Source organism: Quercus lobata, chromosome 5, assembly GCF_001633185.2.
Source record: "Quercus lobata isolate SW786 chromosome 5, ValleyOak3.0 Primary Assembly, whole genome shotgun sequence".
Lineage (NCBI taxonomy): Eukaryota > Viridiplantae > Streptophyta > Magnoliopsida > Fagales > Fagaceae > Quercus > Quercus lobata.
In genome coordinates, this window is record NC_044908.1 from 33,940,825 (window position 1) to 33,964,581 (window position 23,757).

The following is a 23,757-nucleotide window of genomic DNA, read 5'->3' on the forward strand; positions in this document are numbered from 1 at the left end:
TACTTAGCCTTAAGAACCCTTGCCCAAAGCGCATCGCCCTCCGTGTGAAGCCTCCAGTTAAGCTTTGCTAGAAGGGCTGTATTTCTGCCCTTCACTGTTTGTAACCCCAACCCACCTACATCCTTAGGTCTAGTGACTTTCCTCCAGTTCACCCAGTGCATCTTCTTCGAATTATCCGTCGACCCCCAAAGGAAATTTCTATTCACTCTATCCACACCTTCCAAGATCTTGTTGGGCAGATAAACATTCTACATTACATGAGCTGGGATGGTGGAGGAAGAGGCTTGGATCAACACTGTTCTGCCTGCCATAGACAAGAGATTTGCTTTCCACCCCGCAAGTTTTTTCTTCACCCTATCAAGGACAAATCCAAACTCTTGGTTGTTGGTCCCTGGATGTTTGAGTGGGAAACCTAAGTATTTTTCCCAAGTTAGAAGTCTGCTGGAAGCCCAATAAACCCGATAGCATATCTCTTTGGTCAGCATCAATGTTGGGAGAGAAGAAAACTCAGGACTTCTCTTCACTAATAGTTTGCCCTGATTTAGTACAGAAATTTGTAAGGGCGTCTTTTACCGCTGCACAACTAACAGAATCTGCTCTGGCAAATAAGATGAGGTCATCCGCGAAGAATAGATGGGAAAAAGAAGGCCCACTTCTTGAAGCTTTGACTGGATACCAAAGCTTACTCTGGCATTTTTCCTTAATCAGGCGGCCTAGATACTCCATACAAAGGGTAAAAAGATACAGTGAGATGGGGTCTCCTTGCCGGATTCCTCTAGAAGGCTTGAAGGGTTCAAGATTGCCTCCATTAAAAAGGAGAGAAGTTGAAACTGAAGTTACACAACTTAAGATGAGGTCCGAAAGTCTATTTGGAAAATTGAAATTTATCAACATCTCCTGGATAAAACCCCACTCAATTTTATCATAAGCTTTTTCAAGGTCGATCTTAATGGCCATATAACCTCTTTTACCCTTTGTTCTGCCTATGGTGTGAATTAGCTCCTGTGCAATAATGGTGTTATCCACTCCACGTCTACTAGGTATGAAGGCAGCTTGGCAAGGGGAAATAAGCTTGTCCAGAAGCGGTCTTACCCTCGCCACAATCACCTTGGTAATGATCTTGTAAGTTGTATTGCACATGCTGATTGGTCTGTAGTTACCAATAACCTCAGGGCCTTGAATTTTAGGAATCAGCACAATGTGGGTTTTATTCATAAACTCAGGAACCCTTCGCTTGGTAAAAACATCCAAGACTTCCTCAAACACTGAATCTCCAACAACCAACCAGAATCTCTGGAAGAACCCAACATGCAACCCGTCCGGCCCGGGGGCCTTGTACGCCTTCATAGACCAGAGAACATCCTTGATTTCTTCCCTTGTGACCACAGAGTCTAGACTACATTTATCTTCCTCAGATAGCTGGTTCTGCCACTGGTGGTGTTGCAAACCCAACTGGCCAGCCTCTGTGTGCGAAGTGGTGTAAAGGGAAATAAACCCCTTCCTGAAGTAGTCCATAACCTCCCTTTCTCCAGTAATCCAGTCTCCCCTCTCATCCTTAACTGAAGCAATATGGTTCCTCCGCCTTCTAGCTAGGGCCAAGACGTGGAAGAAGGAGGTATTTCTATCTCCTTGGATCATCCAGTTTATCCTCGACTTTAAAGCCCACAAATCTCTTTCTTGATCCAGGACCATTTCGAGTTCGCTATGAATTTGGTTTTCTAGGTAAATGAGATTATCACTAGGCTGATTAGCCAAGGCACGCTGGATGCCATAGAGCCTGGCTATGCATCTCCTCTTTTTTGCATGAATATTACCGAAATGAATTTTATTCCAAACAGTGGCTTCCTTTGTAAATCTGTCTATCGAGTCAGCCAGCTTCCCAGAACCATTCCAGGAATGATTAACCACAGCGGGGAAAGATAAGTCAGTAAGTCAAAAACTTTGGAACCGAAATGGTCTATTAAGGTATAACGATCTGTTGGGATTGGACTCTAAAAGGACCGGGCAATGATCCGAGTGACACCGAGTGAGATGGGTGACCTTAGCATTTGGGTAGAGCAAGCACCAATTCGGATTCCCAAAGAATCTATCGATTCTTTCAAGAATGAGATTATTCAAGTCTCTTTTATTAGACCATGTATACCTTGGCCCAGAGAAACCCATGTCTACCATACTACACTTGTCTAGACAATCTTTGAACAAAAGGGACCGGCCAATACTGACACCCCTACCACCAAACTTATCTTCACCAACTAATGGTTCATTGAAGTCCCCAGCCATTATCCATGGTTTATTATGCAGCTCAACCGCTTTAGAAAGGTTTTCCCACAACACACAACGTTCTTCACTTCTAGGACTAGCATAAATGGCAGAAAATATCCAAGCAAGGTCAGAGGAACGTACCTTAACCTCCACATGGATCTCCTGCTCAGTTTTTGCTAGTGCCTCAATCTCAACTTTATCTGAGTTCCAAAGAAGCCAAAGCCCACCGGCGTACCCAATTGTGTCGGTGTGGATAGCACCATCAAAAGGGAGTAAATCTGAAACCTCCTTAGCTCTTCTACCTCCAAGCTTGGTCTCCATTACTACAAAAATGGCCGGATCATGAATCCGGGTAAGGTCCTGAATGTGACTCTGAAAATTGGGCTTCAGAGCGCCCTTGCTGTTCCAGATTATTATATTCATGGTAAAATACAAGGTTGGGACAAAAACACTCATTAACAGGCGGCCTCAGCACCACCACCCTCCTCCGATTCCATCCGATCGTCACCATTATCTCTGGCATCTGTATCCATCTTAGGCACAGCGTCAGCTTCTTCTCTAACACTCCCATCTTCCTTTCTCGAGCTACAGGGGAGGGATTGAGTTTCAGGGCTTGTTGGAAGACCTGTAGGAGCTTGCAAATGCATCGAATTCCCCAGACCAAGATGAAGACGGACTGACTCTTGAGCATATAGAGCATTGGAGCTGATCTCCAGATCGGGTTTGTGAGCAGGAGCTTCGGGATTGGTAGAAGCCACGAACTTGAAGGGAGAGCTAGACGATGAGCCGGGATCATGGTTGGGAAGAAAGCTAGAACTGGCGGAAGGTATGAAAGGTTGGGAAAGAGAGGTACCAGCACCACTACTAAGCTTATTTGCACCTCTGTTTCAGGCAATTCCTTTCATGCCCTTGACAGATAGTCTAGGCGTAGTCTTCTGGGTTGGCAGGGGATGTGTGGGCTTATCCAAACCTCTTTGGGCCTGTGGAGGTAAAACATGGCTGTTGCCCATGCCAGAATGGGCCTTCAGCCCGATCCCATTAGGCCTATCAACTGGTCTAGCAGAGGCCTGGGACTTTAAAATGGTTGCATTGCCAACGCCCCCAACTGTCTGGGCATGCGTAGAATTCCATGCTGATCTGGTGGTCCCCTCAGGCGCGGGTCCTTTCTTTGTCCCCTTCTGAATTTGTTTTTTCCTAGTCACAACCATCCAAGGGCCATACTGCCCGTCAGTGTCCTTTGCTCCACTCACCTTTGGCATTGCATGGGACTCGCCAGAGAAGCAGGTTTCATGCAAATTGTGTGGGCAAACTACCGGTTCGTCCTTGTTCACCTCCTCCGCTGCTACTAGCGGTGTACCGCTGTGAATCACATAAGGGCAAGCCTCCTTACGATGACCCACCCTACCACAGGCGAAGCAAAGTTTGTGGATACCTTCGTAGGAGACGGCTTGTTCAAACTTACCGATTAATATAGTATCAACCAACGGCTTATTGACATCAATTTGAACGCACAACTTGGCGTACTTACCTCGAGCCTCCATGGCCGTGTGACTATCAATTCTAAGCACCTTGCCAATAGCTTCGCCAATTGGCCTAAGAATATCCGCTTCATATAACTCAATAGGAAGCTCGTAAAGTCTTATCCAAACAGCAATGAGTGAAACGTTTGCTGAGGAAGGCTTAAAAAATGGCTCCCATGGCCTGAGGGAAAGGAAGTGGTCTCCTATAAACCATGGTCCATTCCTTAGCACATTGTCCAAATCTTCCTTGACATAAAAACGAGTTAGGAAGAAATCGTTACCAAGGTCCACACAGTCCAGCCTTCCTGATGGTTTCCACAGCTGACTCGGCTTGGAATAAAGGTAGTTGAGGCCCATAGATTTGCCAACCAGTTTCACAATAATGGCTTTCGACCATGAGTCCCAGATGCGCATTTTGGTCTCCCGTGTAAGCTTGACTGCAACCAGCCCTTCCCTAAGTCTTTCTGTAGGGTCCTCATCATCCGAATCCACCTCTGCATCCATCTGGTCGGAAAGATCAAAAGCTTGAACAAAAGCTCCTGGAATTTGCCCAACAAGTTTATCCTTGAAAGAAACTTTAGAGTGAGCCCAAGTATCCTGACTAAACCGATGAGGGGAGCCTTCACTAGACTCATCATTGAAGCCCGCATGATGATAATCCTTAACTTTTTTGTTGCTTCAAGCTAACTCCGCCTCTTCCTCTCTAGAGAGAAAACGACTCATATTTTTTTGTGTCTCATTCAATCCATTTTCCTTATTTCACATTTACCGTCAACAAAGCCATCATGTTGTGTTATATTGTGTGCGCAAAGTTGTTTAGCACTAATTTTCTGATTGGTAGTATTAATTACACATACAACCATACACACACGTAATAAATAAAAAAAGAAATTGAAGGCATAATTGCAGTCACAATACAAAAAACGAGGGTTATAGCCGCGTTTATAAATTGCAGCTATAGACCCTTAAAACGTAGCTATAGCCACATTTGGTCTATAGTTGCATTTTCTATAGCTTCACTACAACTATAGGTCCAACAGGTCTATAGCCAAATTTAAAAAAAACATGGCTATAAGCTGAGATACTTATAGCTGCATTTGTAAAAACACAGCTATAGACCCTGTTTGGGCTGCGTTTAAAACACACGGCTGTAGGTACAGTTTTGATTGCACTTTAGAAACGTGGCTAAAGCCTCCTACAACTACTTTTTAAAAACACAGCTAAAGCCTTCTGTAGGGTTTTTGTCTATAGCCGCGTTTATGAAATGAGACTATAGGTTTTTTTTTTTTTTTTCCCCTTGCTAAGTCACAAATTCCTACCCAAATTTACATAACCAAATACAAAACAAATAATCACAAATTCCTGCCCAAATTCAAGTTCATTGCTATATACTTAAAATTATAAAGTTCATTGCCAAAATAGATAATACAAAACAGCTATATACATCACAAAATTTTGCAAGTTCCCAAAATAGCTATATACATCACAAAACAGCTATATACAAAACAGCTATTTTTGAAGTTCATTGCCAAAATTTTGCAAGTTCCCAACAATTTTGCAAGTTTACAAGCTGAAGTTCAACTTGTAAGTTCCACTGACAAAAAAGATCCTATAATGATCCTATACATCACAAAAAGATCCTATAACTAAAAGATGCTCCACAGACAAGTCCCCAATAAATGCTCCAAAATCAAATGCTCCAATGCTCTCTTCACATCTTCTTTCGTACCCTTTCATCATCAAATTTGTACCTGAAAATGAGTATATCTTAATAATAGACCATAGAATGAATAAACAAGATGATATGTGATGCATGAAGTTCAATCAAATCTCCAATAAACTCACTATACTCATACCCACCAACTAGAACAGTGAAACCTAAAACTAATGGTAGACCCTTTTACCATTAAGCTTATATCATAAATTCATTGAGATTCATGTGACACAGCAAGTGGCACCAAGCACTAAATAGAAATTTAAAAATAATGAGCACTCTCACTACTTGTAAGGTTTGGAAAAACATAACAATGTATATTTTTAGAGCTATATGATTGTTGTGCAGATTCTTTGACCTTCCCAAGATCTCTTCTGTACCACGGAGAGTCCCCGATTGCCACCCTAAATATATTAAAGGCATCGTATTAATATCACATAACAATGCATTGCAAAAAGTTTTGTTTCGCTAAATAACATTTTTTTGCTACCTGAGAAGGATTTGAATCACGCATCTGTGGGCTAAGTTGGGCCAACATATCTCTTATGTGCGCCAACACTTCGGCCATTTACTGTCGGTGCCTTGCTTATGATTGGGAGAGTTGTTCTTAATACCTTGCTTCTAATTGGGCTAGTGATTGTGTGAATTGCTCTTCATGCCTCACCTTAGATTGAGCTAGTTGCTTTACAAGGGAAGTCTTCAACTCTCTAATCCTTTGGGTCATTCCGCTTGACAACGGTAGAGTCAATATAAACCGTGAAAGGTTTATGGCACTTCTTCTTGATGGGGTTCGTCCAAAACCCACCCCGCATACATGTCTAGAGTGCTCTAGACCCATCACTCGAGCATACACATCGTCTTTGGATTATAGGATTCCACCAAGCTCTCCTTGTAGTCGCACACTGTCTTCATTCAAAAGTTCTCTCATCCTAGCCTATTTTCCCACAAGAACCAAATAACATATTACACACCATAAACAATACAAACACAAAATACACTAAAAATTCGATTCAACTAGTGCTTACAATGTTCTCTTCCACTTGGGGAGTTACAGCAGCCCCATCTTTGGTAAAGTATACTTTTTCATACACATCTACACACTCAACTACTACCCCTTTAGATTTCGCCTACATCATGAACATAATTCATACAATAAACACAACTGCTCTCATAATTGTCATGTTATTTATCATTTGCATTGACTAAGGCGTTCATGAATTCTAAGTTTATAACTACTACCACCAAGAAAGTTAAAAATTATTTTCAACATTCAATGTGAATCAAAAGCATAAAATCAGCTTATGTGATACACGAAGAAAGTAGCACTTGTAATGCATTTCTTACCATTACATCAGAAATTTGTGCAAAACTTTTGGGCCCAAACCTTGCTATCTCCTTTTGTTTACCACGACTTTCCTTGTTTTTGTCACCTAATGTTCGCGATTACATTATCGAAAAAAAAAATAACAAATATAGAAATAAAACAGAACCATATTACTTAACTTTAACAAATCCATCTTAAGAACCATTTTCATGGACCAAATGAAATGAACAGAGCATAAAAGGAGCACCATTTGATACTTAAAATAACCATGTCAGTAAAAAGAAAACAAATATGACCCAACAACCAAAATAGCATTAAAAATAAAAAACAAGTTGGGGAGAGAGGTAGTTTTGTTAACTAATACCCAAAATCGAAATGCTAAACCAAAAATCAAAACATAATTTTTTTTTTAAACTTACCGTTGGGGGGATTGAGAGAGGTCCGAGTGAGATTGAGAGAGAGGTTGTTTTGTTCTTGAAAGAAAACAATAAAATATAAAACCCCATGTATCAAATCCCTAAAAAAAAAATCCAATTAAACCTTAGCTTTACAAATACCCAAAATCGAAACCCTAAACCAAAAATCAAAATAAAAACATTTAAAAAACTTACTATTAGGTAGATTGTGAGAGTGTCTTGAGTGAGATTGAGACTTGGAGAGAGTGTTTAGAGTGAGATTGAGAAGGTCTTAGAGAGAGAGAGATAGGGAGAGACCCAAGGAAGGGTGACAGCACTACTAAGTGAGACTGGCAGCATTGGTAATGGAGGCTTGGGCTTCATCAGCAATGGCACAGTGAGGAGGATCAGTGGTAGAGAGGGGTGGACCGGTGGTAAGGGTTTGGGAGTTGCAGATTGGGTTAGGGTGTGAACAACGGTGTCACAGATTGGGATAAGGTGTTCGAACAACGATAGAAGTGGAATTTAGGGGTTTTTTTTTTTTTTAATTTATACCAAACTTGTAGCCGCATTTAAAGAAACACAGTTATAGACATGCTTTAAGCCGCATTTTAAAGAAACGCAGTTGTAGGCAAGCTATAGCCACATTTTAAAAATGTGGCTATAGACCCTAAAAAAAAAAAAAATTGTTCAACCTATAGCCGTGATTGAAACTCGGTTTTTTGTTTTTTTTTTTTTTTAATAAAAAGATGTCCTATAGCTGCGTTTAATAAGCCCTACCCAATAAAACCCCACTAAAAACGTTATAAACGTGGCTACAAAAATTCCCTATGGCTGCGTTTTCTTTTTTTGTAAACGCAACTAAAAAAAATGTGGCTATAGCATTTTGTGCGTGTATACGGTCATGTGCTAAAGTGTGTGCACGACGGCTTTAATTACCATTTTCCAATTCTATTTCTATTAAGAAATAGAATTACGACCAACTATTGACACATGATTCCTGCTTGCTTGAGGAAGAATATGCATCATGTGAATCCTTTACTATGAAAAAACCAAGTCTTTGGGTTGACTATCCTCATGTTGCGGTTGCACGCATAAGGGACTAATATGGATGCAACACAACAGTACTTGTGATAGAGAGTGTGAGTCCCAATAGAGTTGAGGGACCATATTAGTAATTTGAGCATAACTATCCCACTAATTTGGATTGTAAATAAACATTACGTGTTCATCAAAATAAACATTACATGCAATCATGATTAGTAAGCTAGCCTACAAAAACCGTTATCACTATTGGAAAGAGATACAATGAGACATGGTTCGAAAGTTGATGATTGGTATTAGAATTTTTCCTTAATTAGGCGTGATTAGTCTCGCTAAAAAAGACTAAAGAGACTTGCATGCAAATTAATCTCAAATTAGGATATCGATGTTGATTTGGAATTTCAAATATACATTACAAATGCCCTTTTAGTTTAAGGCAGATAGTTAAAATTCCATAATTAAAAAAAGAAAAAAATAAAAAGAAAAGAAAAGGTAGTTAAAATTAAACTTAAAACTAATGTTATCATCAAGAGCTTGTTTCTCAACAAAAAAAAAAAAAAAAATGCTATCCAAGAGCTTCTTTTGAATTCTATCATAGTTTTAAGGTGATGCTTCAGAATAAGTCAGATTATTATGATTGAGTTCAAAGTTTCTAGTTATACACTCACTTAAAGTTTCTTCAGAATAAGTCATAGCTTATTTTAAGGTGATGCTTCAGAATAAGTCATAGATTATTATGATTGAGTTCAAAGTTTCCTAAAGGCAATATGGGCTTTGGCAGAGTTGGTTGAGTAGGCAATGTTGGCAAGGGAGTGCTAGGCAATGGTGGCAATGTGGCTTTAGGTAGTGTGGGCACTGATGGCAGAGGAGGCAATGTGGCCTTTGGCAGAGATGGAACTGTAGGCAGTGTTAATGCTGGGGGTGGAGAAGCTGGTGTATCCAAAAGGTGTCGAGTAGCTAGGCTCACATTGATGCTTGAGAGTGACAATGCTATGATCATAGAAAGAAGGAAACAATACTTAGAAAAAGTCATAGTTTAAATGATATAGGAGCAGAAAGTTGTAGGAGCTAGTTCACTTCTAGTATTGGCAATGGCAAGTGGTGTTAAAGAAAACTTGTACAAGTTGGTATTTATAGAGGCCAAATGCTGAAGGATTTTAAGGACTATATAGGAAGTGCTAATGTGAGTTTAGTGAAATATGGTGGTAGGAAGAAGCATCAGTTAGCTCACTTCCCATTCTCCCAAGATGGGCAACTTGGAGATTGAGGTTCAAAACTACTAACTAATCTAGAAAGGCATGTGGCTTGATATTTGCCTTTAGGAAATCAGACCAACCTGTTTTATGGCTCATCAAAATATGTCAATGAGTTATTGAACGAATTTCAGACTAACAAACATGTATTGGGTCCACAAGGCAGTTTACTTGTCCAAATAGACCATGACTTTTTGTGACACATATATAGTTTTACACAAATAGTCTTAAGAATTTTGAGCTTCATGGTGGGATTAGAGAACATGTGGTTGGCTAATTCCCAACCAAGAACTGGGAGGTAAACCAAAGATATGAGAGTGGTCAGTGGGATCTATATGACGTACACAATATACATATAATTTTAAAAAAAAAATTATTTTTTGGGTTGAATAACAATTTAATCGAACAAACCGAAAGTGTTATTGAGGATTAGCCCATCTTCCTTCCCAAGGTCTAGGAGGGGTATTAAGGAAATGGAACTAGGCCCCAAGCCTAACAAGGAGCAACCCTAAGCTGCCAAGTTGTGAACAATTATACATTGGGAAGCACCATAAAAACGTAGTATAGCATTCTCTCCACTTCAAGTCCATATATTTCGTCTATTTCGGAGTTAGATTTTATTTTATGCACTGCCACATTATTTAATTTTGCAAATAATATGACAGTCTATACATCTTTGAATCTGCAAAACTTTATATGAAACATTAAATATATATATATATATATATATATATATTTCAAATTAAAATAATCAATTTTCGTTTAAAACCTTCTATTGCTAAGTGTAGGGGCACGGTTCAGGGTCCAGGCCCAACAGTTACAGGGTTCTAGCCCAAGGAGCCCTAGACAATGAATTTGTAGAGAATGAGTTACAGAACTAGGCCCTAACGAAGTGCGTGCTAACTAACTTTGGACCATGCAACAAATCGAAAATAAGAAAATCTCCTTCATGTCCATTAAATATACGGTTCGAGGAGAAGAATGGGATGTACTTCTGTCTCTGATCAAAGGCTATGGTTTTTCTCTTCTTCTTCTGTTCTAAGTTCCTCTTTTTTTTTTCGGTCCCTTCTTCATGGGGACTCCCCTTTCTTATATAGCCCCCTAGAAGTCATCAGAACCTTACACCTGTTGATCATCTAGACCTTCACTTGAGTGCCCGTTCCATCAGACATCTCCCCCATCTTTCTGTGAATTGTAGTAGCCAAGATAACACTGTTCGCAAGTCCTCTCCACATTAATGCGGCCAAAAAAGTAGCTGTCATGCATTTAATGTGGCAGCTGTAGTCTCTCCATCAACATCCTACACTTTCTTCCCTCTCCCAGGCTTGTGGGACTCGTCCCTACTACTAATACTTGTTGGAGCGAATCTTTATTGCTGGCAGAGTGCATATTTGAGCCATATTTGGTACGTTCGAGGAGACATTCCTCCTCGGACTACCCTTTCAACAACTTTAAGCCCATAAGAATTGGGCCAGGAGCCCTTTTGATGCCCACACCTTCTCCTCGGACGTGGTTGAATTCTATATGGGGCCCAAGGCCCATTGTATGATCTGGGGACTTTACCCCTACAATAGCCCCTCAAAATTCCGATTCTTTCCCTCTTATCCGAGTAGAAAATGCGAGATTTTGACACTTATGGGGTCACTTATTGTAAATCCTTGTTTTACGCGTGTGGAGGTATAGCCCCATGTGCCTCATTACTGCTACTGGCGTTTCGTAGCCCACGAGGCGCTAATTATTGTGCTAGGCGGCTTTATGTCCTTCGAATCCAACGGTAGGGCGCCTGATCAACGGTGGACATTTTCCCAATTCTCTGGGCAGGAGTAAGCCCGTTCAGTTTCTCCCCGCTATATAAGATTTCCAAGGGGACTTATTTCCATTTTTTGAAAAAGCACTCAAGCGTCCCAGAGCACTCCAGCACTTTCTTTTGCAAAGCATTCAAAACTCCACAGACACTCCCTTGAAGATTCCGGGCGAGTTCTTCACAAGCTCGAGAGGTTTAGGATCTTCGCTCCCGTAAGTGCTCATTTCCCTTCCATTGCCTTTCCCGGCTTTCTTCCTTAAGTAAACCTTCTTCGCATCGCCTAGGGTTAATGGGATGGGTAAGCTTGAGAAACTAGTAGACTTTCCAGCCGGTATGGAAGGCTTCAGGGCCAAATACCGTATCCCGCCGAGAGTAGGTCTAGAACATTGCTCCTTGGACGAGATCTTAACCAAGAGAAAGACGGGGCAGGTCGCCATTCCAATGATAGCCTTCATAGAGGGAGGAATGACGATCCCTATGGGGAGAATAACTAGGGATTATTTGCGTGGTCATAGGCTGACCCCCCACCAGTGCGTTGCGAACATGTTCCAAATCCTGGGGTGCGTAGACTCTCTGAACGAACAGATGAACCTCGGCCTCTCATGGCATGATGTAGTTCACCTATATGAATGTCATTGCCTCAACGAGTTGTATTACCTGAAATCCAGGTCCGACGAGGTGAGGTTGATATCCTGCCTTCCCAAGTCCAACAAAGGCTTGAAGGACGACCTTTTAATCGTCTCCGGAACATGGCACTACTGTCTTCACTGCCCAGTTAAGGCGGGAACACCAGGTGGGGCACTGTAGGGTCAGATCCCTTGGAGGGGATCTTAGTCTCGAGTTTTCTCTTCCTTATTTCAGTTTTAGCTTTGATTATTTACCTCCTCGGACTAACGTAACCCTTCCTTTGGGTTTTTACAGACAAAGAACAAACAACTCCGCCGCTAAGTTTGGTCAACGTCCAGGCCCTCAACTTCCTCCTAAGGTCCGAGATCTTTGTGAGTGAGGATGAGCAACTGCGTGCTGCTCCTCTTATCTTGGACTACGAGCCCCTTTCACGCGCTTTAGTGGACACCAGTCAAGCCATCAAGGCTGGAAGTCCCCGATTAGCTCGCATCGACGTCTCTATACCAGGCTTTCTTGCTCGGAGAGACCTACCTCCTGTCCAATTGTCTGTTCAGTGCGTTCTTCCAAAGGAAGTTATCCCAAGAGAAGGAGCTGATTCCTCGCACTCATCTCTTGAGGCTCAAATTGACCAATTCCGCTTCGCTGAGGAGGGAGAGGTACCAGCCAAGCCTGTAGAGCTCTCAGACTCCGACTCAGACATAGACCGTTCCTCGGCGGCTCCCACCCTTGGCTTGGTAATTGCTCAGGTTGACACTAGCCAAAAGGTTGAAGAAGAGGACATGGATTTTGAAGCCAAGGTCTAGTCTTAGGGGCCTCCTGTCCAACAGAAATAAGGGGCAATTTTCCAGGGATGCCCCCAAGGAACAGGCTACATCCAAGCTTCCTCCTCCTCTTCCCCCCACAACTGACCCAGTGCTACAACCTCTTCCCAATTTGAGTTGGAAGAGGGCGAGGTCGGCCCTGAAAAGGCTAAGCAATAGAAGAAGGGCAAAGAGCCCAAGGAAAAAAGAACAAGATCTGTTGATAGCCGAGACAAGGCGACTATGAGGAGGGAGCAGCAAACCTGGTCCCCACGCCTAGAGTTGGACGGCGCCCCTATCTCGTGGAACACGACTCTGTGGGAGTCCCAACGAGGACAGGCGTCTTATCTGACTGAGGCCTTGCAGCAGCCCCTTCTCCTGCCTCGTGACATGGAGCGGCTCCGCGCTACTCGGCAACCGGATCTCTTTATGTCGCTGAAGAGAGATATGGCCATGGTAAACGAAGACTTCCTTATTCAGTTTCTTTATTCCACACCTGTTTATTTGTTATTTTCTTTTAATCAATCTTCCATCACTCCCATGCAAGTCACTTAACAATTTTTTGTAGCTGAGGAATGGCCCAAGAAGGCTCGCGAAGATTTGAACACTGAGGTTCAGTCTCGCCTCACCGCAGAGAAGGCTACTGGCGTCCTCAAGTTGGAAAAGGATCGCCTAAATAAGGAAATAAAAGAGGCGCTGAAGGCCCGTGACAGTGCTGAGGCCAGACTTAGGACCACCACCAAGCAGGCTAAGGACATGCGCCAACAGCTTTATCTGTCCGAAATAAACCTCGCGACCGAGAAGCAGATGGTTTCAAACCTCAAGGCCGAGCTATCAAAGGCAAAAGAGGTGACTCGCCTGGCCAGGGAAGCGGCTGAGGCTACGGTGGCAGCCTCCTACAAACGTGGAGTGGCGGATACCGAGGCCATGCTGACCGAAAAGGTGGCTACAGTATGTAGGGACTACATTACCATGTCCTGGGGGGTGGCCTTGGACCGGGCGGCAGTTCCTGCGAACTCCGACCTTAGGAAGATTGAGAATATCTTCTTTCCTGAAGATATTCGCAAGATTCCGGGTTCGATTCCTCCTGAGGAGCCCCTCTCTGCTAAGGTCACTACTTCGGATTCCCTCATACCTGAAACCGAGGAGGTGCAGCCACTTGCAAAGGACAAGTCGCCTGAGGACACCCTCACAATAAGGGACGTGGTCGCGCAAGCCAAGGAGGCTGTACCTGAGCCCAAGGCAGGAGGTGGTCAACCTGAAGCAGAGGTCCCTGCAAAGAGTTCTACCCAGGATAAAGCCTAGGACATTAGTGTAGGACTTTACTTGCAGTTATCTTCTTTTATCTTTTATCTCCTTATTTTGCCAACGTTTGTAAGAGAACGCATTTTGGAGCCCAATGAATGATATTATTTCTCCTTTGAATCTTGTTTCATTGCTTCTTTTTCTGCCTTTGTTATGAATGAGTTTCTGTTATGCTACTAGCTGCTGAGAGCCAAACGTTATTCGAAATTTAAGCAACATGGTTAAGCATTAATGAATGTATGAGAAAAATGATAGTTAATACTTAGATAAAACTGCATCGAGGTTAATTTCCCCCAAGACTGTGGTCTGAGAGGCCACATAGGAGTTTAGGTTCTGCTTAACACTTAGATAAAATTGCACACAGGTTAATTTCTCCTAAGCCTATGGTCTGAAGAGCCAGGCAGAACTTAGGTTCTGTTTAACACTTAGAAGAAATTGCACTCTAGTTAATTTCCTCCAAGCCTGTGGTCCAAAGAGTCAGGCACGACTTGAGTTCTGTTTAACACTTAGATGAAATTGCACACTGGTTAATTTCCCCCAAGCCTGTGGTCCGAGAAGCCAGGCAGGACTTGGGTTCTGTTTAACACTTAGATGAAATTGCACACTGGTTAATTTCCCCCAAGTCTGTGGTCCGAGGAGTCAGGTAAGACTTAGGTTCTGTTTAACACTTAGAAGAAATTGCACAGTAGCATGGCGCCAAGAATTACAACTTTCATTAATAATAATACATTTTCAGGTTATTTACATTCCAAGAGTGTGGCACTACATGTTCATCCAAATCTTCTAAAAAGTAAGCCCCTATACCGGCCATCGAGGTAATACGATATGGGCCTTCCCAATTTGGTCTGAGTTTTCCCCACGCGGGATTTCTTGCAGTGCCCAAGACCTTCCTCAATACCAGATCCCCAGGTGCCAGGAGCCTTAGCTTCACCTTGGCATCGTAACCTTACTTGAGCTTTTGCTGGTAGTAGGCAAGTTGGACCATTGCACTCTCCCTTCTTTCCTCGATGAGGTCTAAGCTTTTTTCCAGCAGTCCGTTGTTAGCATTGGGGCAGAATGTGCCGGTCTTCTATGTTGGAAAATTTATCTCTAGAGGAATAACAGCCTCAGCTCCATAGGTCATCGAAAAGGGAGTTTCCCCTGTGGACTTGCATGGCATGGTGCGGTACGTCCACAAGACATAGGGCAGTTCTTCTACCCACCTTCCTTTCACGTCGACTAACCTCTTTTTCAACCCGTTTACTATGGTTTTATTGACGGCTTTAGCCTGTCCATTCCCTTATGGATAAGCCGGTGTGGAGTACCTATTGGAAATTCCCAACTCGCTACAATATCTTCTGAAAGCTTTACTATCAAATTGGAGATCGTTGTCCGAGATTAGGGTGTGAGGGACTCTGAACCTGGTGATGATATTTTTCCAAAAAAATTTCTTGGCATCAACGTCTCTAATGTTTGCCAGCAGCTCAGCCTCGACCCATTTTGTGAAATAATCTGTGCCGACAAAAAGAAACCTTTTGTTCCCCACTGCTTTAGGAAATGGTCCTAGGATGTCTAGGCCCCACTGCGCGAACGGCCAAGGGCTGGACAGCGGATTAAGGGTTTTGCCTGGTTGATGTATATTCGGGGCGAACCTTTGGCATTGGTCGCACTTTTTCACATATTCCTGCGCCTTTTTCTACATGCTCGGCCACCAATAACCTTGCGTTATGGCCCTACAGGACAGGGACCTACCCCCCGTATGACTTCCACAAATTCCTTCGTGCAATTCCTCCAGGATAAGTTCAGTGGCATCTGGGTGCACGCATAGCAAGTATGATCCTGAGAATGAGCGCTTATACAGTTTGGAGTCCTCAGACAGCCAGAATCGAGAAGCCTTTCTCCTAATCTTGTCGGCCTCATTCTTATCTTCTGGTAAGGTGTCGTTCTTTAAGAATAACACTAGAGGATCCATCCAGCTAGGCCCTACCCTGACACTGTGGACCCATACCAAGTCGATTCTCGCCCTCGTTGGGCTGTATAGATCTTCTACGAGTATGACCCGAGGAAGTGGTTAAGCCGAGGCGATGGTAAGCGTTGCAAGGGAGTCAGCGTGGGTGTTCCTGCTCCTAGACACGTGCACTAGATTGAAGTGATCGAAATGCACCCGCAAGCGCTCGGCTTGGACTAGGTACTCTTGCATTCTTTCATCCATCGCCTCCAATTCCCCATTTACTTGTCCCACGACAAGTCTTGAGTCCGAGAACATGTTTATGGATTTCCCACCCAGTTTCTGGATCATTGACATTCCTTCCAATAGTGCCTCATACTCTGGTTCGTTATTCGTGGTGGAGAAGCCCAGCCTTAACGATTTTTTGATGGTAATCCCCTCGGGGGAAACCAAGACTAGCCCCACCCCTGAGCCCCTTTGGTTGGCCGCGCCATCAACGTGTGCTTTCCAACAAGTGGGCTCTTGCTGAGAGACTGTGCCGACCAGTTTTTCATCTGGGTTTAATGGCCCTACTCCTCCTTCTAGTGTGGGTTCAACAAACTCAGCTACCAGATCCGCGAGAACCTGACCCTTCACAGCGGTGCGAGACATGTACCTAATGTCGAAGGCGCCTAGAATCGTCCCCCACTTTGCTATTCTGCCCGTGTAGTCGGCCCTCCGTAGTATTGATCTAAACGGAAGTTGGGTTAGTACAACAATAGTATGTGCCTGGAAATAGTAAGGGAGCTTTCGCGTGGCTTGCACGATTGTTGGAGGGTTCCTAGTTTGTCCTCATCCGAGAATCCGATTAGGGGCGTGGCCATCCCTCTAGCCCTCTAAGACTCCCGGTCGTTAGCTTCAGTGGGGAGCCGGCCCACCGACATTACTCTACAAGGATGGGAGCCGGTCCTTCCTGGTGCGACAAGAATGACATTTATCGTGCCAATGGGTGGTCTCAATATGCTTTTCCTAGTTTCGATGTTCGACTGCTCCTGCCATCCAACAAGGTGATGCAACAGATGTCTCAACTTCCCCTCTCGGACTAGCCGGTCCAAGTGGTTTTTCAAATTCCTGCAATCATCGGTGGTATGGCCCGGCTCTTGGTGATACGCACAATATAGATTCTGGTTACGTTTCGCGGGGTCGCTTGCCATCCTACTTGGCCATTGAAAGAACGGTTCGTTCTTCACCTTCTCTAGGATCTTATGTAATGGTTCTCGGAACACAGCATGGACTGCCTGTGCCCCTGTGGATCCAGACTGCTCCGAGTAATCCCTTCTCGGAAGGTTACTGTTGTTAAAGCGATCCGACCTGAAGTCCCTCCTCTCCTGAGGGACAACCTTCACTTTGCCCTTTCCCGTCTGCTGATCTTCTTCAACTCTCTTGTACTTGTTGATTCTGTCCATGAATTGACGCACGCTAGTGATCGATTTCCCAGTCAGGGACTTTCTTAAACCATGCTCTGTCGGCAGGCCCCTCTTGAATGTGCTAATGGCGACGTCATCGTAATTTCCCTCTATCTCATTATACATTTCCCAATATCTGTCTGAGTAGGCCTTCAGGGTCTCTCCTTCTCGCATGGACAAGGACAGGAAGGAATCTAGGGGCCGAGGGACTCTGCTGGTAGTTATGAAGCGAGAACCGAAAGCCTGTGTCAGCTGCTTAAAAGAGTTTATGGAGTTCGGCTTGAGGCCATCGAACCACCTCATTGTCATGGGTCCCAAGCTGGACGGAAACACTTTGCACATCAACACCTTGTCCTTGTAATGGGCGGTCATCCTCTGGTTAAACTGGCTTACGTGCTCTACTAAGTCCGTCCGACCATTATATATAGCAAAAGCGGGTTGGTGGAACCGCCGAGGAAGCTCAGCCCCCTCTATCCTACGCGTGAAGGGCGACTGGGAAATGCGGTCCAGGGCCTTACTCATGGCATCGTTTGCTAGGCCCTAGTAAGATGGGTTTTTATGGCTGCGTTTGCGAGGTTGCTCTTCCTCATAGGAAAAGGTTTCACTTGGCGAGGTTCTCGATCTCCGCCTGTACTTATTGTCCTCCTCATCGCTAGTGTCCAAGCTGGGGGAAGGACGCTCTCGCTGCGCTCAGCGTAACTTCTTCTTCAAATCGTCGATTTCTTGCTGTAGAGCCCTATGATCATTTCGCTTATGAGATGCGTGACCTTTCCCTTTTGAGCAACTTCTGCTCGTGTGGGAGGTGTTTACACTACCCTCTCGTTGCTTGTTTTGATCTCTCTCCCGTTCGAGGTTAAAGAAGTTGTCCTACCATTGGGAGTCTGCGTGTCCCGTTTGGCGCAGACCTGATCCTTCCATTTCTAACGGTTTCACTTGTCGAGGCACGAGTTCTCCCCACAGATGGCACCAATTGTAGGGGTACAGTTCGGGGTCCAGGCCCAATAGTTACGGGATTCTAGCCCAAGGAGCTTTAGACAATGAATTTGTAGAGAGTGGGTTACAGAACTAGACCCTAACAAAGTGCGTGCTAACTAACTTTGGGCCATGCAACAAATCGAAAATAAGAAAATCTCCTTCATGTCCATTAGATATACAGTCTGAGGAGAAGAATGGGATGTACTTCTGTCTCTGATCAAAGGCTATAGTTCTTCTCTTCTTCTTCTGTTCTAAATTCCTCTTTTTTTTCGATCCCTTCTTCATGGGGACTCCCCTCTCTTATATAGCCCCCTGGAAGTCATCAGAACCTTACACCTGTTGATCATCTGGACCTTCACTTGAGTGCCTGTCCCATCGGACATCTCCCCCATCTTTCTGTGAGTTGTAGTAGCCAAGGTAACACTATTCGCAAGTCCTCTCCACATTAATGCGGCCAGAAAAGTAGTTGTCATGCATTTAATGTGGCAACTGTAGTCTCTCCATCGACATCCTACACTTTCTTCCCTCTCCCGAGCTTGTAGGACTCATCCCTGCTACTAATACTTGTTGGAACGAATCTTTATTGCTGACAGAGTGCATGTTTGAGTCATATTTGGTACGTCCGATGAGACATTCCTCCTCGGACTGCCCTTTCAACAACTTCGGGCCCATAAGAATTGGGCCGGGAGCCCTTTTGGTGCCCACACCTTCTCCTCGGACATGGTAAAATTCTATATGGGACCCAAGGCTCATTGTATGATCTGGGGACTTTACCCCTACACTAAGTTAGGAATATGTATTTGCATTCACATCCAATTATATATAATTTCTCTTTCTCAAAGAAAAATAAATATATAATTTCTATATTTTTGGCTCTTTAGGGAGTTATATTTTCTACTTTAAATGATCACTTTTACTATATACTATGCATCTCATTCTCTATTCTCATAGAATATGACCATTATGATTATTTGAAATCATGATTGTTGAAACTATTAATAAAAAAGAAACATATTTCAAACTATTAATAAAAATGCAATTTTGAAATTCCACCTTTTCCAACTGGTCATATTTTTGTAATTTTTTTTTTTATGGCTCACTTTTTTTTTTCTACAAATGCATCTTAATGACTCAGATAATAATAAGACAATAAAAAAAATTCTCATGGAAGAAGAATGATCGACATCACATCGTCAATGTTCAACATTAATTCTTAGTAGATCTAACCTGATCATTTACAAGGCCACCAACTGAACCTATATAAATAAATTAAACCTTGATTCTATGTATAAATGAATTTAACCAAACCTATTAGTAATGAAGCGAGCAAAATACTGCATATAATGTTTTACAGGTCTTGTATTCAGTTCTTGTGTTGAGAAAATATAAGGTTCACATGATGGACAAGTGACGTAATCCACTATTCCACTAAAAGACTCACATCTGTTAAAATTGCTAAGTTGAAAATTTTTTTAAACAGAAACTGATTACTGACTCAGCAATTTTAAACAAATAGAAGTCTTTAAGTAGAATAGTGGACAGATGACATGGTCCACCAAAGGACCCTATAATTTCTCGTGTTTCAAGCCGATTCAATATATAATTTGTAGCCTAATATGACAATAAGTTCAGTTTTTCTTTGTGTGTTTTAGGGTGGTCCAATATATAATTCGAAGCCTAAGACAATAATAATTATAGATTTTACCTAAACATTATAAGACAATAAGTTCACTCCTTTAACAATTAGTCTCCCTCTTGCCGTAGAACATTATTGTAATGGAGAGTCAAAAGACCAGACATCCCCTGCTCTCCAGCCAAGACTTTCAGCCTTCAACTGTCGTTTAGGCTCTACATATGCGTTTTTTTTTTTTTTTTTGCAACACAAACAGAAGGCAAAAACTTTTTAGATAGTAAGATGTATTTGCACAAAATAAAGATATTCTTTTTTTTTTTGGAGAAACTCCAAATAAAGATATTCAGTTTCTGTATTTCTATTCTATGGTGCAAATAGAGATATACAATTCTTGTATTTCTATTTCCATTAATTAAAAAAAAAATCCATATCAGTTATACTTATGAGCCAGCAATAACCATCAGTTATAAAGCGCAGCAAGTCAATTCGCTGTTGTACCCTTGTGTAAGATGCCTAAAGAGAAAACTAGAATGCAGTAGATCATAAGTTCGAGGATAGGAATTAAAACACTTGCACCAGTTGTGATAGAGGTTTACTACTAAGCCTCTTGGGCCAGCTGAACAAGTTACCCATACCATCAACCGGAAGCAGAGAAAGACAATGACTGAGAGCCACACCTGCCACAGAAATATAGAAAAGATTAGCACAAGTATGGATAAAATTCAAAAAAGTGATCAACAGGCAATGGTCCAGTAGCTTTAGTAACAGTAGTAGCAACAATGTTAGTGTGATGGAGGAATGGTGTGCTTTGGAAAGATATTATGAACTAAGAAGCACGGGTGCAGGTGCGGGTGCGAGTGCAGGTGCGGGTGCGGCGGGGTGCGGCAATTAAAATATTATTAAAAATAGGGATAATTACAGCAAACCCACCTGAGGTTTGGCCCGTTTACACTTTACCTACCCGTGGTTTAAAACTTATCACTTTGCCCACCTGAGGTGCCTTCCGTTAAATATCTGTTACCCACCTCTCCCTTTGCCGTTAGAAAAACACATTTTTAGAGAAAAACAAACATAACAAAGATCAAAAAGTTATGATTTTTTATTGCTTAAGAACTTCTTTTAAAACAAAACACAAACCAACAGTATTGCTATTCTCTTGTCCATACTTTTGTGCATCTGGATCCTTCTACAAACGAAATCAGAGAACGAAAATTAGATTAGACTTACACAATCAACTATTAAACTATACATACACTATATATATATATATATATATATATATATATATAGGGGTGTAGAGTCTGTACCGGAGCATAGAAGATCAGGGCCCACTGAGAAATCTCTGCAAGCAACGAAACCCCAAATGCTCAGCACAAAACCTCTCCATCTCATCACCTCCTCTTTCTCTACAAACCTCTTCCTCCATCTTCGCAACGACGTCGTCCCAGCTCCTCACAAACCCGTATTCGTAACAGTCGTCGTCGTAAACCGTCTTTGCCTCCGAAACAGCGTCGAGTATTTCCTGCAACGCCACGATCCGACGGCTCACCTTCCTCCTCGCCTCCCTCACTGTCGGATTAACTCCGGGCACCGAGTCCAGCTTCAGTAGCAGACCCATCAGGGCCTCGTTCATCCTCAGCTTCTCCCGCTCGTTGCTGCGGATTGCGTCCACCGTTTCCTGCCGTTGGATTAAGCGTTGGAGGTGATCAGCTTCGAAGCTGACGGCTGAGATCTTTTTGTACAGGGTGCGGATCGCGTGGGCCCGGTATGCGGACTGGATCTTAGTGGCGGAGTTGGATTGAGATCGTGAAGTTCTTAAGCAAAAAAAACACCCTAACTTTTTTATCTTTGTTATGTTTGTTTTTTTCTAAAAATGTGTTTTTCTAACGGCAAAGGGAGAGATGGGTAACAGATCTCTAACGAAAGGCACCTTAGGTGGGCAAAGTGATAAGTTTTAAACCACGGGTAGGTAAAGTGTAAACGGGCCAAACCTCAGGTGGATTTGCTGTAATTATCCCTTAAAAATATTTTTATTAATATTTTCTATATATTTTTAATATTAAAATATTCTTAAAAAATACATTACTATGGCCTTGTAATCTAAATATGTCAAAAACAAGCGATAATATAAAAAGTTAAATATTTTTATTCAAAATTGTAATCTATACTCTTTAATAGGGAATTGTCAAGTATCAAATTAGAAATAAAATTATCAATAATTTTCCTCTCTCTCTCTCTCTCTCTCTCTCTCTCTCTCTCTCTCTCTCTCTCTCTCTCTCTCTATATATATATATATATATATATATAAAATAAAAAAAATAAAAAATTAGACAAAGTATATTTGTATCAGTTTTAATAATAGCTTATTATATTTATGTATCATATAATAGATTAATAAATTTTTTGACTAATAACAAAGTAAGAAAAATCACACCTGGGATCCCACATGTAGGACTTGTAATCTAAATTGAAGTGTAGGTTGGGGAGTATAACTTTGCTTTAGAATACAACTTGAAGTGCAACCTACCACGTGTAGGACTTAAAGCAAATTGTAAAGAAAATCTTATTTGAGCAAATAAACCACTAGCAGATTGAACGAAGAAGTAAAGAAAAGATGAAAAAATAAAAAGCAAAGCAGATCAGCAGAGAGAGAGGATGAAGAAGAAACCCAATGTGACTGTGGTGGTGCTCTAATTTTTTGCCCAAAAAGAATCCAAGATGCAGATCAGCAGAGCTTGGTGGTGCCATCGGTGATTGTGCTCTAACGATTTCAGCCGCTTCGGTAAGTTGAGATTGAAAAACTGAGATTGAAAGCTTTAATTAGTTTGATACCTGAGTTGAGAGTGGGTCAGTGAGGTGAGGTGAGCTTAAGTGCGTCTGTGAGAGAGGGGAGACGGAGAGCAGAGAACTGAGAGGGGAGACAGAGCACAAAGTGAGAAAGAGCTGAAGATTGAAGTGAAGAATGGACCAAATGGTGCGTTTTGAGAACTAAGATATTTTAGGGTTTGTTATTAAGTTCAAACGATGCGTTTTGCACCCCTTTTTTTTTTTTTTGAATTTCGGCCTAAATCAGCCGATTCGGCGCCAGCACCAGTGTGTTTCGACGGTTTCGTTCGATACGGACCAATTCAGCCCGAGTCAACACAAATCAACCCGAGTTTGCGCTGAGTCGAGAAACAAAAAAAAAAAAAATGGACGCAGCACCGACGCGCTGGCAGCAGCGTCGCTCGCACGTCGGACGCGGGTGCGGCTGCCATTTTGCCGCATCCGTGCATCCCAAATTATGAACCATCTTTCCTATCTTTCCGTTCACACAAAGGGTGTTATCATCTCTGCATTATTCATAGCAGGAAGGTGAGAACCCATAAACAAAAATATTGCCACTACCAATGAAGGTTTCTTTTTTTTTAATTATTATATGTGATTTAGGTTTGGGTATTTTGGTTGGATTGATTTTGATTTTTGGTATTTGGGTTAGATTTTGCTTTGATTAAGTTATTTGGTAGAATTTTTTATATTAAATGATCACATAAGAACTTTTCAAGTGGAATATAGATTCCACAAGTTTATGTGCTTAGTGCTCTTTATCTTAAGTGACCAAATAGTGGTCACCTCAATAGAAATATATTTGAAGCAAAAAAAAAAAAAAAAAGTTTTTCTATAGATGCATAACAAATTAGAAAATTAGTTAAGTTTGAACTTTTACTGTTAAATGAGTGGCTTTAGGTT

At 42.3% G+C, this 23,757-nt stretch overlaps 3 protein-coding genes across 3 annotated transcripts; all 3 read right to left on the minus strand.

The window, feature by feature from the left end:
• Window positions 1–1,932: 1,932 nt before the first annotated feature.
• On the minus strand, window positions 1,933–2,685 carry LOC115990379. Its single transcript, XM_031114216.1, has one exon. The coding sequence runs from the start codon at window positions 2,683–2,685 to the stop codon at window positions 1,933–1,935; it is 753 nt and encodes a 250-aa protein (XP_030970076.1).
• A 14,165-nt stretch (window positions 2,686–16,850) lies between these two features.
• LOC115990380 lies at window positions 16,851–17,942 on the minus strand. Its single transcript, XM_031114217.1, has one exon. It carries the CDS (start codon window positions 17,940–17,942, stop codon window positions 16,851–16,853), a length of 1,092 nt encoding a protein of 363 aa, XP_030970077.1.
• A 3,209-nt stretch (window positions 17,943–21,151) lies between these two features.
• Window positions 21,152–22,476, minus strand: LOC115990381 (BAG family molecular chaperone regulator 5, mitochondrial-like). Its single transcript, XM_031114218.1, has 3 exons — window positions 22,463–22,476; window positions 21,336–21,890; window positions 21,152–21,214 (listed from the first exon to the last, which is right to left on the minus strand). Exons 1-2 carry the CDS (start codon window positions 22,474–22,476, stop codon window positions 21,350–21,352), a joined length of 555 nt encoding a protein of 184 aa, XP_030970078.1. The 3' UTR covers window positions 21,152–21,214; window positions 21,336–21,349.
• Window positions 22,477–23,757: the final 1,281 nt, after the last annotated feature.

Coding starts and splice junctions, on each gene's coding strand:
- LOC115990379 (XM_031114216.1), bottom strand. CDS start 2,685: ATGAATATAATAATCTGGAACAGCAAGGGCGCTCTGAAGCCCAATTTT.
- LOC115990380 (XM_031114217.1), bottom strand. CDS start 17,942: ATGAGTAAGGCCCTGGACCGCATTTCCCAGTCGCCCTTCACGCGTAGG.